The sequence below is a fragment of the Fukomys damarensis genome, unplaced genomic scaffold, assembly GCF_012274545.1.
Source record: "Fukomys damarensis isolate Sample0158 unplaced genomic scaffold, DMR_v1.0_HiC HiC_scaffold_15, whole genome shotgun sequence".
NCBI lineage: Eukaryota > Metazoa > Chordata > Mammalia > Rodentia > Bathyergidae > Fukomys > Fukomys damarensis.
The window spans coordinates 11583088-11601131 of NW_022900927.1; the positions used below are offsets into that span (position 1 = coordinate 11583088).

Below are 18044 nucleotides of genomic sequence, written 5' to 3' on the forward strand. Positions count from 1 at the left end.
AACCTACATTTTAAGTTTATGTTAACAAGACTTTTAAATTTTAACAAAATGAACAATTCTTGTTCCTCTGGTAATTTTTCAGGTTTTACTTTTAAACTTGTGACATCTTGACTATAGGAGCTGAAATCCAGGACTAGAATATTTATAGGGGGAAAACACTGGGGATACCTTAAGAATAAAGACTATTCCTACAGTCTGCCTTCACATTAAGACTATCAGAAGTAATATATGGGATTTCATTTGCCTTATGTTTTATAAAATATAAGTATAACATCTCAATGGCAAAAATAAAAATTCAAGATGTTTTCACTTAGGAAACTTTAAGAAAATTAAATGTTGTCCTAAATTAGTTTCTAGATTTGCGAAATGGCATAATACATATTTTGAAGCACAGGATTCATTAAAACTATACAGCTATTTCCACTTTTAATATAATCATACTGTACTCTGGGGTAGCTCTTTAGATAGTATCAAGGGGCCTCTAAAAATAATGCCCAAAGAGTAGAAATGGAAAGACAAGACAAACTGGGTAGCAGTGACAATCATGATTCTTAATGTTTCCTTGGTAACTAATACCACAAAAATTATATTTTGGCTCAGTGCCAGTGGGCTGCCGGAAGTGACTAGGAAATGAAAGGACTCTCTTAATGGTCCCAGTTAGATTCTTAACTAACCCGTGTTTTGTTGTTTGGGTACTGGGGATTGAACTTGGGTCCTTGTGCTTGCAAGGTAGGCACCACCGAGCTAAATCCCTGCCCACTAACCAATGTTTTGATGGCTTACTCATGAAGGACTGCCTACCCGGTCTGCGCAGTACAGGGTACTGTGCTGGACTTACTGTCTACCCCCCCACCCTTTTTAGGTTTTGTTTTGTTTGTTTTTTTTGTTTTTTTGTTTTATTTTGTTTGAGACAAGGTCTTGCTATGTAGTTCAGACTGGCCTCCAAGTCACTATGTAGCCAAGGATGACCTCACAGTAATCCTGCTGTCTCAGCCTCCCAAGTGCTGGGATTATAGGTATGAGCCACCACAGCCAGCCCTTACTGCCTATTTTTGTTGTGTTTTTTCAAGAACATTAGGTAAGACTATGTACCTCTCAAAGTCAGCAGAACAAAGAACTCATAAGATCACAAAGTAACAACAAAAATCTGTAAATGATTTCATTCTAAGCATTGTTTTACTTATTTCTGAGTACAGAGTATGGGCTTATAAAAATAAAACTCCAGTAGTCATATATTTTAAATTTTTCCTCAATTGATCAAAAAGGTTTTCAAACGATATCAACTTTAAAATATTCACCTTCCATCTCAAATTACCCCTTCTATTAGTCTTTCACATGAAACTAAAATGTCAGGATGGTTAAGAGCTTTAGGAGTTATTTTAATAGAAGGGACATACTGAGTACATTTACTAAGAAAAGAGGTCATATTCTGATGCCTTTCAGAGATTTTGAGTGGTCTGTTTTATCAATGAATGAGAATTATACGCAAAGCAAATACCCTCTAAGATACCACAGAATTCACTTTATAATATTACTTTGGCATATTAAAACTAATGAAGCCTAAGACAAGCAAGCGACAAGTTAATAAAAATCACAACTCAGAATTCCAATATCTCCACATGGTATCATTCACTATGAAATGCCAAAAGACTAATGTTTAAGTGGATCTCTAACCTGTACGCTACACACATGACTAAACCAATCACACTCTTGGGGGCTTATGGAACATGAGTAAGTATAGAAAACTGCTCTCCAGGACTGCTTCTTTAAAGCTTAAACAATTAACTTACCATCATTTGAAAGATGAATATGGATTAGGAGGTTCCTACTTGAAGAAAAAATTCTAATTAAAATATTTTAAACAGACAATGTTAGACGTTTATTTGATAATGAAAACTCATAAAGTATTTCTCTTCATCACAAAAATTCCATATATTAAGGATTTACACAATCCAGGGGAAAAAAATCTAGGAACATTTATTTGCTTGAGCACTAAAAAGGCTCTCCAAAATCTTGAGTAGACGTATCATACTCTGCAATGAAATGCTTGAGTTCTTCAACACACCGCTCGCCTATTTCATGTAAATTCTGCCTCAGTGCAAACTGTATAGACTTTTCTAGGGAAGGATCTTTTTCAATCAACATTTTCACCACCATCCCGAAAGTTTCGCAGTCTTGTCGGTAAACCTAGAATGGTGAAACACATTCTGGTTAGCTGAGAGTAAAAATAATTAGCCAATCACTTAGCTAACTTGAGTTGGAATAAAATGCTTAACTGAAAGGGAGACACAGTAAGACAGGTGAATTTCTATAATGTCTTTGCTGCCAGAAGCCATTCACACCTCTCTCAGATATTCACTGCCAACCTGAGTGAGTACAAAAACACAAACACCCCATCACCTCTTTGGGCTGTGGGGTGGCATTTGTCAGCACTGTGCTGGGAGGTCTAGTTAAGGATAGCAAGCTAGAGAAGTGGTGAGAATGACAGCTAGGCAGGACACATAAACGACTTTGTTCATTTTTTTGTCTGGAAAAAAAAAGTTTTGGAGGCCCTAACTTTAGATTCTCTGCTTGAATCGAGACCAGATGACAAATTCAAAATTGTCTGGTACACAACAAACAATTACAAGAATGTTGAAGGGGCTGAAGGTGCAGCTCAGTGGCAAAGCACTTGCCTAGCAAATAGATCCTGCGTTTATTCTTCATCACCACAGAAAAAAGCAGGCAAACAGAATGCCAAGTGTCCATGTGGGGGAAAATCTTTTTTGTTAAAAATATTTAACCACAGGTAAGGTCATCAGGTAGGGCTAAGATCAAAACAGCAAGTTAAACACACATGTACATATATACACCTGTGATATATATAAAGGCACACAATATATGCCTTCAGCATGCATTTCTACTTCAGAGTATATATTTTATTTCAAAATGTGTATTTAATTTTTATCATTTTTACCTCCTGTCCCAAACTATATTTCTTCCACACTAAATGTCATTTTCTTAAATTGTAATCACAAAACTCACTTTAGATTTCTGTGCTATTTTTGGACTCAATGTGTTTAAGGAAAAATATACGGGATCTCCATAAACATTATGTGAAATACAAATCATCTGCTTTAAAAACCTATTACATTAACTTTTATTTTTCAAATGTAACAGTAACAATGTTATTTAATCTCTAAAAAATATTTTATTCATCCTGAAACAATTAATTCAGTAATATGAGCTGGGGAATTAGCTCAGTGGCACTGTGCCTACCTTGTAAATGCCTGAGTTCAATGCCCAGCACCAAAAAAAAAAAAAAAAAAAAAATCGGTAATCTGAGATCCAGCTGGGCTTACAATAGTTTTCATTTCTCAATAATCACTGCTACTTGTGGTGGCTGTAAAATTTATTTTTATTGCTTAAAAATGGCTATTTGAAGATTTCAATTTTGATTCCCAGCGCTTTAGGCTACTAAGTTTTATGAAATTCAATTCAGCAATCCTGAAAAATTTACAAGTCCCAAGGAAATTTAAAGGATAAGTTCTTCAAATGACACAGAAATTATAGTATTTAAAAACCTTAGCTGCCTTCTCAGCAACATACACATTCTTTTTAAATAGTGATAAGACTTACTCATAATAGCTATTATATTTAATTCAGTAATGTAAACCAACTATTTCAGTTTATCCTCAAGTTTACATGACCCAGAACTGCTATTAGTATTCCGATAAACCACCTTCAGAAACAGTATACCATTCATATCATATGAAGCCAAGGCAACAGAACATACCATAATGAGCTAACAAAGCGACCAAGTCAAGCCCTGCAGTTTGTGGGGGGGAAAACCAGAACCATGATATTTCACAGTGTTAGAGGAGGTAAATTCCTTACCAAACCAGTTAGCCCACATAATAACAGCATTATACCACCCCCACAGGCCTCAGCAGACCACTTTGTGGGTGGCCTAAATTTTATAAGCTTTCTTTATAACAGATGTACTAGATGAGGATAATGTTACACTGAGAATTAACCTGCAAATTCTTTAATATAAATCTGCTTTTTACTCAAACTAACTCTTCATTAAGCCTGTTTACAGAAAATAAAAAATGCTACAGATTTGCATGCTGGAGAACCAAAATAAAATTTTCATACATTTACTTAAACTGTGAACTACTGTCACTCTCGTGACAAGATACTACAAACATTTGCAGTTTTTATTATGCTGATTTCAACTAAAAGTCGTTTTAAAATTATTCACTGGAAATAGACACATTTTTGTACAGTGGCTGACAAGAACAACCAGAACTATTAAAAGCAATATAATCAACGAGAGGGAAAATGTTCTAAAAAACCTTTAAAATGTCCTGGCTGGGCATCAGACAGGAAATAATTAGTTTTTGTGAGGAAGACCTCACCCACTAACATTTTATAAATACAACTGCAAACTGTCAGAAACCTATTTCCGAAATCTGTTCCACAGTATATTCAATCCCAAGCAGGAAGGGTGTAGTTATCTGTAGGAGTATTTGTTTGCTTATGGTCCCTAGCTGGGAAGTGCATTAATAATCTCCACATTTGCTATCTACAGGCCACACAGGAAGATTTTTTGTTTTTGTTGTTTGTTGTTATTGCTGTTTTTCTTGCACTTGGACCTCATCAAAATGGGAGAGGTTAAAGTATGGGTGGGGTCCATAACTACAAAGAAACTTAGTGATTTTACATACTCCTTTACTGCAGTCACCAGTGTTAAATTCTCACAAAAGTACTTCTAGGAATAAAGGAATAGGATAAAATAAACCAAACCATCAAGGCATTTCACTATTAATTGTGCTTTCAGATGACTAGAAGAGAATCTGGCAAAACAGAACCAATGGTAGCCAAGCAATGGTGGCACAGGCCTGTAATTCCAGCACTCAGGAGGCTGAGGCAGGAGGTCTGCCACCAGAGTTCAAGGCCAGGCTGGCCTACATAGTGAGTTCAAGACCAGCCTGAACTACACAGAGAGAACCTGTCTCTACAAAACCAACCCAAACACAACAAATCAATGGCAAATTTTCTGTATTTAAAACAATTATTAGGTACATAAAATCTCTCAAATATGTCACTTTTGCTCCTTACAAGAAACCAAAATGAAAGTGAATGAGAAAATTCATTTTAGATAAATCATATTTAACACACATTATAATTTGGGAAGAGTAGCCTGAAGGAAAGGTGGAGATCACAGTCATACTGTAATGTGTATGTTAAAGATAAGGCTATTTATCAAATATGAATTATTGATGTCTCACCATTTCATATAATTTCATTTATCTGAACTCATTTGATTCAAATACTACATGTCCTGCTTCAGAATGCTAATGCCCTAGGCAGACAGAGAAACACAGACAATTAAAATACAGCATAGCTAAGACATTTAGATGTGTGGTAGGAAAGGCAGAAAGAATAGAAAAGTGTTTCCAAAGATTGAGTTTACTGAATTTCAAACTTACAGCCAAATAAATACCTTAAGTCCACCTCCAAGATGTCCATATCCTAATCCCTGGAACCTGTGATTACTTTATTTTACTGGGCAGATGTGATTTTATATGGGGGGATAACCCTGTATTACTAGGTGGATCAAGGTAATGAGAATCTTTCAAAGAGGAGCAATATACCAAAGGTTGAGTGATGACCTTAAAGATGGAGGAAGGAGCTATAAAGCCAAGGGAGTAGGAGCCTCTGGAAATTAGAAAATGCAAGGTAACAAATTCTCTCTGGAGTCTTCAAAGAAAGTACAGCCCTGCAGACACTCTCATTTGGATCCAATACAACTTACTCGGGCCTACACATACTTTGCAAGTTCAGTTGAAACAGTCACTAAGTTAGATCACTATGGGCCATAAAACACACCTTGAAAAATTTATTACAAGTATGCTCTCAGACAAAAATGGGATTAAATAAAAAATTAACAACAAAAGCTAGCTGAAGAACCCCAAAATATTTAGGGATGAAACATCCTGCTAAACAATACACGGGTCAAACAAATCTCAAGAGAAATATATGGAGTATCATAAAAATAGTAAAGAAAAAGTTATAGTGTTAAATATACGTGTGTGTGTGTGTGTGCGTATGAGATACAAAATTAATAACCTAAGAAACTAGAAAAAGACCAAATGAAATCAGAGCAAGCAGAGGGAAAAATTAAGATGAAAAATGAAATTAAAAACAGGAAATTAATAATTGATGTAAACAAAAATTGAATTCTTTGAAAAGATCAAAAAAATTTATAAATCTCTAATCTAGATAACCAAGCAAAAAAGGAGAGAAGTAAATTATTAACTTGTAATCACATGGATATCAAAGGGATAATAATTAATGAATATGGTAAACTCTATGCCCAATAATTTGGTAGATAAAATAGACCATTTCCTTAAAAGACATGACCTATAAAAGCTCATAAAGAGAAACAAACCAAGAACTAAATCCACTAAAGAAATTGATTCAAAAATTAATTTTAAAAAAAGAAAACATCAGAATCAGATGGTTTTACTGTCAGATTTTACCAATACGTAAAGAATGAAAATATCAGTGGATTAAAGAAAAAAACCACAGCTAGGGTTGGTGGCACATGCCTCTAATACAGGCCTTCTGGGAGTAGAATCAGGAAGATCAGAAGCCTGAGCCCAACCGGGGCACCACAGCAACTTAGTAAGATCCTGTCTCAAATGTTTAGAAAAAAGGGGTAGGGTAGGGTAGGGTGAGGGTGGGGATGGGCTGGCAATGCTGCTCTGGGCAATGGCCCCAAGTTCAATCCCCAAAGAAAACGCATTTGATGAGATCAACACCCATTCTCCACCACCACCACCATTATCATCTATACAAAGTAGAAACAGGAAGTTTACCAAATTGACAGATCTATCAAAAAACCTTACAGCTAACATCACAAGGAAAAAATAAATGGTTTCCCCCTAGGATGTGGAATGGGACAAAGTATGCCCCTAACTACTTCTATTCAACCAAACCGCACTGGGAGTCCTAGCTAATGCAAGCAAACACAGAAGGAAGAAATAAAACATTTTGTAAAGTATTACTTGTTGCTAGTTAAATGGTGTTATCTTTTAATTTCAAATTCTAATTGTTGCTTATATATAGGAAAGCAACTAAACGGGTGTGTTAACTTACATGCTGCAACTCTGCCATGATCACTTATTAGTTGCAAAAAAGTCATGGGCATTTTATTGCTTTTGGTCAATTTTAGATTTTCTAGAGGTAATTGTATTATCTGTGAGCTAAGTTGTATTTTTATAGATCTATATAAGGAAAACTATAAACTGCTGATGAAAGAAATAAAAGATATGAAATTCTATGTTCATAACAGGAAAATTCTGTATTATTAAAATGCAAGTTTTTCCCAACTTGATCTATAAATGCACCATGCACCAAAAATTCTAGTAATTAATTTTTTGGATACTGACAAATAAATTAGTTCTATAGGTTCTATAGTTTACACACAAAGGTAAAACCCAGAATACTGAAGAAAAAGGATAAAGTAGAAAAAAATGAGTTATCAAGCTACAAAGACCCATATGAAGGAAACAAAATTGATAAAATGAAGTCAATGATTCCATCTACATGACATGCTGTAAAGGCAAAACTATTAAAAAAAGAGTGGCTGAAAAAAAAAATAATTAAAAAAAAAGAGTGGCTGTAAAGGGGCAGCAAGGAGGACAACTACAGGAAACACAGGACATTTCCAGAATGTGCAACCACACTGTCCGACAGTCTATACTATGGTACTGAAGAATACAGTATACGACTGTCAATATCCATAGAACCATAGGACAAAACAATGAATTTGAAACTGGGCATGGTGGCACTCGATGTAATCCCAGCACCCTGGGAGGCTGAGGGAGGACAACTACAAATTCAAGACCAAGCTGGCCAATTTAGTAACTTAATGAGACCTTATCTCAAAATTTTAAAAAAGGGCTAAAGTCAATCCTAAAGTAAACTATGAACTTTAGTTAGCAATCTGTCAGTCCCAATTCATCAAATGCAAGAAATATGCCAGTTAGGCAAAACGTTAATGATAGTGGCAACTTCAAGGAGGAAGTACCTGGGAACTTCATATTTTTGTAATTTTTCTGCAAACAAAAAATTGCTCTTAAAATTAAATAAACTGATTAACAAGTGTGAGAAGTTCTTAAATTCTGTGTCTGTTTCAGTGCTTTTACTTGACTAAGTTGCTATAAAGATTAAATGAGATAATACAGCACAAACACAGTGCCTGTTATATCAGAACCTTCCATGTCAGATACAGTGGTGGAGATGGAAAGAGGAAAAACAACTCTTGTGGGTGTGTGTGTATTTGTGTACTGCAGGTTAAACCCAGGGCCTTGCACCTGCTAAATACATACTCTATAACTGAGCCACATCCTTAGCTTCTTCTTACTTTGTCTAGAGAAACAAGGCTTGTAAGGGCGCGGGGAGATGTTAGAGCTAAGTTCTTTCTAGGAAAGCATGAAAAAGAAAAAGGAAATGGTGTTTGGGAAATTTAAGTGGCATGGCATAACTAGAGCACACAGTATGCTCACTTTCAAAGGACATAATGATTGGGGAAATTTAAGTGGCATGGCATAACTAGAGCACACAGTATGCTCACTTTCAAAGGACATAATGGAGAGCTTTCTTTCAAGTTTAGACCTCAACCTATAAATAAGAAATTAGCAAGCAGTATTATAAGGAGGAACTGGAGCCTACTGGCTCTATATGGGAAGAAAAATGCCCATGAATCAATATTTACATGAGAGCCAAGACAATGAATGTGACATGAGATACTGTACTAGAGAAAGATGGAATTAGTACAGACATGACAATGTGAACAGTGACAGTTGGAAGCTTTTATACTTTTATGTAGTATTTTAAATGCGGAAATAATGAGTGTGGAGATAAGTCCAGTACTAAACAAATCATATGAGGCAGACAGGAATAACCAACAACAGGAAATTGAGTATAAGTCTGGGCTTCTGGAGAAATAAGAAAGAGCAGGAAAAGGGAGGATCAATCTTCATCACTAATCAGTTGTCAGCATGGGAGTTTCTCGAAGGAATTAAGTTCTTTCCCCAAAGAGTAGATATGCCATAAGCCAAAGAGAGATGTGAGTGGTAAATAAAGCTATCAATACTAGGCACAGAAGAGACAAGAGAAACTAAAAGGTGGAGGTGAAGGTACAGCTGCTGAAGAAAGGGTTTGTAAAACAAGAAGACAGCCATTTGAATGCCAGAAGAGATCAAAGAGGCTGATAACCAAAATGTGTTGACTAGATTTAGGAAGTAGGAGGCAAATGGTTGACCTTAAGAACAGTTTGGTTGGACTATAGAGCTGTGCTGTCCAATACAGTAGCAATTAGCCATATATGACTATTTATACCTTAATACAATTAAATACACCCCATGCAGATGTAAAACATTTCCAGTATTGTAGGAACTGTATCGAGTAGGGCTATTAGAAAGGGCATGAGTGAAAAGAACTTCAGTAAAGATGCAGAACTAAGTGTTGACTGACCTGGTAAATTAAACAATACATATTTGTAACTAATCATTAAAGTAGGAAATAAAAGCTAACCACTTTTAAAGGGAAGTTGTGAAATATCACTAGTATCTGTAAGACGTTCTACAACCTTTTGATGAGAGACAGATAAAAATGTGAAGTTAAAAAAAGAAACTCCAACTGGGGTATCATATATAAGAAAACATTCATAATGTCTAATGTGTTGATGAGACTGGGAAAAAAGTGGTAGCATACTGATGTTAAATACTGGAGATCATTTAAAACCCTTTAAATTGGGTCTATAAAAATGCAGAAGGTGTCAAAACTATTGTAATTGCCATTGCCCTTGGTATATATTAATAGACAAAGCTATCTTTTAGAGTTCCTCGTCAGAGCTGCAGCCCATTGGTTCTTAAATTCACAGCTCCTAAAGAAGCCTCGTGGTTGCTAAGGAATGCGTAGCTGTAACCAGGAGAGCAAAATGGAACTTGTAAGAGAAATTTTTTTTTCCTTTAGAGTCAAACTGCTTCTTCAGACTTCCTCAGGCCTAGGAAGCAAACTGCCCCCTCCTCTTCCCCTCAGTTCAGAAGGAACAGAATGTACACCAGGAGGCCGGAGGTCAGGACTCCTTCCCACAGTGAAAGAGTGAGTGAAAGAGCTGGGAGAGATGAAATGAGCCTTGGAGTCTACTGCCTCACTGTATTCTCTCTTCTGCCCCTTAGCCTTGCACACATGGACACAGTGAGATGGTGACTGGTGGGGAAATCAGGTCTCTGCTTCTACTCAGAGCTACCTTTGAATAAAGCCTTTTTCTACTTTACTATACACCGCCTCCCATGGTTCATTGGGAGCTCTGATAACTTGAGCAGCAGGTAACATTATGAACACATGGATTAGCTCTCAACCACTTATACTCAGGTTTTTTTTTTGATACTGCTGATCAAACTCCAGACCTTGAGCTTGCAGGGCAGGCAGGCGTCAACTACTTGTATACAATGTGGGTAAAAGTACCTCATTCACATAAATGGTAACTGAAAAATTAATGGTAAAGTAGGTAAATGCAAAATGCCTTAGCAATTTAGAACTTTCATACAGATCAATGTATAAATTTATAAGATCAAACCAAGGATTAACTTATTTTTTACCTTTCTTAGCTTATTCTTTCCATCATAATAGACAAAAAGAAATGAAACAATTCCAGTCTCCGGCCTTTATTTACCAAAACCAGACTCCACAAAGTTTAAAAGCAAAATTTGAACAAATCTCAAATTAATACTGATTAAAAATTTCCCAAGAAATATGAACAGTAAGATCCATTTGTATACATTTTTAAAATGGCAGCTTAGTTTAAGGGTGTATGCATGTATATTAGCAATACGAAAGTATACATAAAAGTGATATGTCTGAGGGTATGTATAATACTTGCCTAGCATGCCTACATCCCGGGTTCAATCCCCAGCACTGCAAAACAAACAAATAAACAAAGAACAATAGTACTGAGAAGGGAAGGGGTTAGGTGAGATCTTATAGGGGCTTTACCTTTATCTGTAATATTTTATTTGTTTAAGGAGAGAGGAAGGCCACAATATTAAACTCTAGGAAATGACAGGCATGTACAGGGGTGAAGAGTACTGAGATTTGCAATGTACTTTGACGTGTACTGAAAACTAAGATAAGCCAGGATTCAGGGTGCATTCCTATAATCCCAGAATTTGGGATTGTCAGTTCAAGAGGCCAGTTTAGGCTACTTAGTGAGTTCAGGCCAGCCTGGGTTGCATAGCCAGGCCTTGTCTCAAAACACCAAAAACAAACAAAGAATGGATGAACAGAGAGAACGCACAGTCAGCCAGTCCTCTTTCCCCGTAGGGTCCATGTTCAAGGCAAGTTAAAAATACTCCAGGGTGTATGTTAAAAACAATGTGTCTGTACTGAATATGTTTAGACTTTATTTTTGCCATTATTCCTTAAATGCAGAGTAACAACTATTTACACAGTATTTACATCACATTAAGTATGATAAGTAATCTAGAGATGAGTTAATGCATACAGAAGCTGTGTATGGGTTACAGGCAGACACTATGAGAATTTACACAAGGCACTTTAACATTTGAGGATTTTGGATCAGAAGGGCTCCTGGCACCAACATCCCTCTGATACGAAGGGAAGTGTGTGTGAGGAAAACCCAACTGATTTTCTTCTCCACTGTACTCTCACTCACAACACTCAGGCTGCACCCATCCGCTTCACATATCAACTGCATGGCAGAGAGCTGGTGTTCAAATTCAAACCCCACATGTCAGTTAAAGGCTCAGTCCCAGAAAACTGCCACCTCAATGCTGAAGCCAAATGCTGGGTGCAGGCCACCAGAAATTCTCACAGGCTCAGGTTTGATCATTTGCTGGAGACGGCTCCCAGAAAGCGCCGTACTCATGCATGAATATTTGTTGCAGAGTGCAATCCAGGAACAGCTAAAGGCAGTGACACAGGCAAGGTACAAGGGAAGCGGCATGCCACCTCCATGCCCTATTTGGCACTTCACCTTCCTAGCACTTCTCGTAGTGAGCCACAAGTTGTGCTCTTGGATTTTCATGAAGGATTTGTTATTTAAGTATGTTTAAATCATGGGTCTTTAGTGATCAACTCTGCCTTCGGCCCTTTACCCCTCTCCAGGTGGAAAGGTGTGGCTCAAAGTTCCAACTTCTTGTGACAAGGCTAGTTCCCCTGACAACCAGCCCCACCTCGAGGTGCTCCAGAAGTCCAGGACACCAGTGACCTAAGGAACACACCGAAGATGTTTATCACCTCAAACATTTAGAGGATTTCAGGAGCTCTAGCACAGAGCAGGTCATGCCCTGCTGAGTTTTGTAGCTCTCCCCTATGCTGTGCTCTGAGAGGCCCCACTTTACAAAGCAACAGTTTGCTCCGCCTGACTACAAACTCAGAGGTAGAATAACTTGGTAACTTGTCTATACAAACAGACAAAAACCAGATGTTACACACACCAAGCTTATTGGAGAAAACAACCCTCTGCTACACAACAGAATCATAAAGCATAAAATGAAAATATATTAATCCTGCTAATAAAAAACTGCCACCTGTAAACTTACCAAATTAAATCAGGGGCATATGGACACATAACAAAGAAAACCAGGCCTGTGCACTTATGGACACACCAAACCAAATGATGCAGCCCTCACCTGGACCATAAAAGGAACACTAAACACTGAACCATTGTAATCTTCTCAGACTTACAGACAGAGAAGTTAGATAGAATTATTACAAGCAGTCAGATAGGGTTAGGCCTTCAATAGAGTCAGGACAAAGATGAAACACACAACTCTGGCTAGAGATACATCTGTTAGAGATGAGGCCTCAAGGCAAGGATGAAATGACCAGGCCTGCATACTTTCTCATAAGACAAACACTGAGGGCTGGGGATTTAGCTCAGTGGTTCTGCTGCCTGCCTCGCAAGTGTAAGGTCCCAAATTTGATCCCCGGTATAGGGGGAAAAAAAACTGGGCCTAATCAAGTCTAGGTAGACATCAGTCACCCCAGGGGATGACCAAAGACCTCTGGACCAATCATTTCCTAGAAGTAGTCTTTGTTCTTTCCATGCACACTTGTTACAGGACTTGTTTTGCAATCTGAACACTATTACCTAAGTGACTATACTTGTAACCTTACTGGTTAATTATAGCTATAATCCACATTGTACCCACATGGGTTTTGCTCTCTTCTCTGCAAAGTGGGGCCCCCTCCTCTGGTCCTCCTTCCTGCCTCTCATGAGCAATCTTCTCAACAAATTTCCTACTCTTAACCTCTGTTGTTCTGATTCTTCAATTTTAGAGAATAAGAACTCACCATATCAGACATCTAACAGATTAGGATATACAATATTTTCCTTTTTTTGTTTTGTTTTTTTGTTTTTTGAGACAGGGTCTCACTATGTAGTTGAGACTGACCTGGAACTCACTACGTAGCCCAGGCTGGTCTCGAACTCACAGCAATCCTCCTGCCTCATCCTCCTGAGTGCTGGGATTACAGGCGTGCCCCACCACACCTGGCTTGAGATATAATATTTTCATATTTCATCTCCTGTATCAAGACTACCTGATGAACACTACCCAAGGTCAACAAGCCTTGGGCCCCAGATTGAGCTTGGCTCAATCACCCTGTCTGACAACTAGAACTGCCTGCATCCAGACTCAGACCTTGAACCAACCCAGCTCTTGCTAAGGCCGGAGATGCTTGAAGAAGCTCTGCCTGATCTGTAACCTTGTAAGCAATCTACAGGGACTTTCACATTTCTATAGACTGTCACAGTTCTAGTTCTGCCTCTTTAAATCCTGCAGCACTGATAGCCTTTGCTGAGCTATCTTTAACCTATGTATTATCGTGTGAAATATGACATGTGACTTGAGGGCTACAGATATTAGTAATTAAGACTCCAATAAATGTACCTGTGATTGGCTGGCTTACCAGCTATGACACAAATCTTGAATACTCAGCCATGTAAGACAAAGGAAACCAATACAGCTTATAATTTTATTGTTATTCAATAAATTCTGACACTAAGTAAGACACAAACATACTACCTTACTGTTACTGCACACAACAACTTTCTGACAGGAACAAAGACAAAATATGTATTTCTTATTGTACCCAGAAATGGACAGATAAGTAATAAAAGAAAGGGGTATGCATATGTCTGTATAAGTCCTTCAATTTCCCTTACATCTGAAAAATTTCATAACAAAATATTATGGGTAAAGTGAGGTCTAAAGCAAACAAGGCACAGTAGTGAATACATGGGTCTGATCGCCTGAGTGCATAAATACAGATGGATCCTTACTTGGCTATGACTCAGGAAGAAGAGCTTTACATCTTCTCTCAGTGTGGCTAAGATTGAGATGACTCTGTAAATGTGAATAACGGGAATGATGGACAAATGTGACTGCCAGGCACTAGAACTCTCACGCTATGTACAAGACATTAGCCCTGCGCAAGGAAATTACATCCTACTAAAACGAACAGTATGCTGTAAGAAGCCATAAAACAGAGAAGAATATACTAAATGCCAGAAGTGAAATGCAAAATATTACAGTGACTTCAAAGAAAAGGGGGTGGGGAGGGCAAACGCCCTGAAGTAGTGTTGGCTGCTCCAGGTAACACCATGGAGCATGTGAACAGTGATGAACCCTACAATACAGAGAAGTTTCTGAAATGATGTCTTAAAACAGGCTGAAATCAAAGTGAAGCTAGATTTAAACAGGTAAGGTAAGGATCAAATGTTTAAGGCTTGAAAAAAAACTGCTAAGATGCAAAAACTACATAATAATGCCAAATCTAATGGAAAATAAATACTCATAATGAATACAAGATAAGCAATATTATTTTAATGTGGCTTTTATATTTTTATGACAGGATAATAAAGAATTCGCTTGGCAAAGGATTAACTTGGGTATTTTCTCCTCGTAATGTCTAAAATATCCACCAAAATGAAACAACAGTTTAAAATGGCAATTCGTGGGCTGGGGATTTGGTTCAGTGGTTCTGTGCCTGCCTTGCAAGCGCAAGGGCCTCTCAGTTCAATCCCCAGTACCAAAAATAAAAAAGGGCAATTCAGCTCTTTGAAAGGTCACTTAGGTAAAATCCTTATGTGTAGAATGAATTGATTTTTATAAACAACTATTTCTAACAGGAGAAATGCGACTTGTGCAACAATTAAAATGAAGTTGCTAGGTATGGCAGCGCATGCCTGTAATCATAGCACTCAGGAGGCTAAGGCAGAAGGATTGCTTCAAGTTCAAGGTCAGAATGGGCTACATAGTGAGTTCAAGACCACTCTGGGCTACATAGTGAGACCTTATCTCAAAAACATACAGCAAGGACACGAGTTCAATCCCCAGTACCAAAACAAACAAAACACAACAACAACAAAACATACAAAACATGAAGCTAATGAGTACACCACCAAAAGAAAAACCTCACAGTTTGAACTAGATAGCCAAAAAATAAAAATAAAATAAAATAAATTATTTTCAACGGTTTTTGATTTATTCTTTTCTTCCTAAAATTTTTTCTTATTGCATATTGGTTATATAGATTAACAGGTTTCACTGTGGCAGATTTGTACATGAACATAACTTTCAAATCTGTAGAATTTCACAGAAAAATTTTAACTGCTTGAGGTAGTTCAGCCTGCAAAATGATTTAACATTATCAATCAAAAATGTAATGTTGCAGGGCCGGGGATATTCAGCTCAGTGGTTCTGCTGCCTGCCTTGCAAGCGTAAGAACCCAAGTTCGATCCCCGGTACCAAAAAAAAAAAAAAAAAAAAAAAAAAAAAAAAAAAGCAATGTTGTAATTGTACAAAAGGTCCCTTTATAGATCTAAGGCTAAACTAATTAAATAAAAAGTTTATTATGGCTTGTGTCTAGATATCCCCCAAAGCCTCGCGTGATCATAGGTGAACCATCTCTGAGGTGGCTGGATCTAAACTGTGTAAGAATGGGATCAAGAGTGTAATGCTGCAATCAAGGATGTATGATTACTAAACAAGTCCACTGATTGGTCTGACACAGTTCTGGGTGTGGATAATGGGAAGGCCCACCCTGGGTACGAGTGCTACCCATACTGCCCACACTATGGGTTCAACAGACTATATAAAGGACAAAAATGGTTGCTGTGGCTTGCTGCTTTGCTGCCTTCTGCCTGCCACATCATTAACTGTTTCTTCTCTGCCCTCTGCCATGCCACCCTGCCTTAGAGCCAGCCAACTATGGACTAAAATCTCTATATACCATGAGCCAAAATAAACCTTTCCTTCTTTAACTTTGGGTGTTGAGTATTTTGTTTCAACAACAAAATAACTAAGTGTTAGGAAATTGTACACGTTACTTTAAACTCCCCCATTTTATACCTGACTTCTGGGTTCTTCCCAACTTAAATTCGTTTTCCTCCCTGAGTTGAATTCTTCCCAGAAATGACACCAACATCTGATAAGGGACTTCTGCAGGACTAAGACCTTATAAGGCAATGTGGCCTGCAATAGGTTAAAAAACAGCTTATTCCCCCTAATTGCAAAACTCCCACCCAAGACCCTATAAATGAGCCTACACTCCTTCCCTTGGGACCCGCCTCCCAGCCTTTGTGCCTCACCTGATTCCCTTCAATAAAGATGTCCTGCCGGACCTCTGGGTGCGTGAGTGACCTGATTGGGAGGGGGTGCCTGAAGAGGCATGCGCAACCCCTTTCACTAAGACACAGCCTATTCCCACAAGTTACAAAAAATACAATACTGGTCTGGGAGAGGTAAGGGCAGCAACCTCCACCCCGTTACACCCTCACAGGAGAAATCTGCTAACTAAGGTGACTGAACAGGAAGCAGTGAGCTTCTTCAGGAACTGCCTCCACCTCCTTCTTCTCAGTATCCCTCTTACAAAGGACACTAGTTGGAGCCCAACACTAAGGCTGCTCTGACCTAAAGATATGGAAGTATGTCCCAAAAGCCAGAGTATGGGCCCAATCAGCTGAGTCTGCAGGGAGGGCTCACGACCCAAAACAGGTTTTTAGAAGAATGGTGAGGAATCCCACCAAAGGTCCTACTTCTAGAAAAAGTCGAAGTTACAATTTTAGAGACCCTTTTGTTTAAATATAATGGCATTTAGAAATTATCAGCTAACTATAAGTATTAAGTGATTAAGAACATTTTCACAGAGACCTTTACATTGTGTACCAGGATCCCTCACAAGCACTAGGGAGATAGAATCATTTTATAAAATACTGAAACTAAGAGATTAAAGGGGTTAGCTGTAAGAAACACAAAGCCCAGGTTTCCAATTCACCCTTTATCAAGCAGGCTGCTGCTGTAACTCCAGAGAAGTGTTTAAATCAAAAACAGAAATAAAGCCATAACTGCGCCCAATCCCTGGCAAAGATAAATTAACTCACATGGTATTTTAAGAGTAAAGAAACTAAGCCAGGCACGGTGGCATACATTTGTAATCCCAGCACCCAGGAGGCTGAGGCAGGAGAACTGCCATGACATCAAGGCCAGACTGGGTTAGTGAGTTCAAGTTCAGTCTGAACTACACAGTGAGGTCTTGTCTACAAAAGAATAAAAAAAGTGACTTGGAGGGCCCTGAATGGCAGGTCCTCTGCTACATAGGATATCATTTGTGTGTATGCTCGGTGTCTAATACATACTTTACTCATTCCCCCTAGTGAAATGTGGAACTTGTACTATTTTTTCATAAAGCTTCAGGGATGACACAGTAATAAATGTATGAAAAATAAAGATTATCAGATGTATCATCTTCCCTGTGCTGGGAAGAATACCACTATTCTGTGTGCTGCTCAGGCATGGTTCGTTAAAGGACATTTTACAGTTAAAACAGAATTTGCTCAATGTATTGGGGGTGGTGTCTCAGCTTTCACCAGATGACTCAGTGAGCCAGGTGTGTTCCCTCTAGGTACCATTTCTATCATTAAAAGCCTACATTAGGAAGCTGATTTTAGAGGAAGCCAT

At 38.0% G+C, this 18044-nt stretch overlaps 1 protein-coding gene across 7 annotated transcripts in view; it reads right to left on the minus strand.

Moving 5' to 3' along the window:
- Positions 1-998: 998 nt before the first annotated feature.
- LOC104873989 (periphilin-1) overlaps positions 999-18044 on the minus strand; it is a 282429-nt gene continuing 265383 nt past the window's right edge. For all 7 annotated transcript variants that reach the window (XM_010640942.2, XM_010640940.3, XM_010640939.2 and 4 more), the window contains one exon: positions 999-2187. In XM_010640942.2, coding sequence (XP_010639244.1) covers positions 1993-2187 — 195 coding nt within the window. In that variant the 3' untranslated portion in view covers positions 999-1992. The remainder of the gene's footprint in view (positions 2188-18044) is intronic.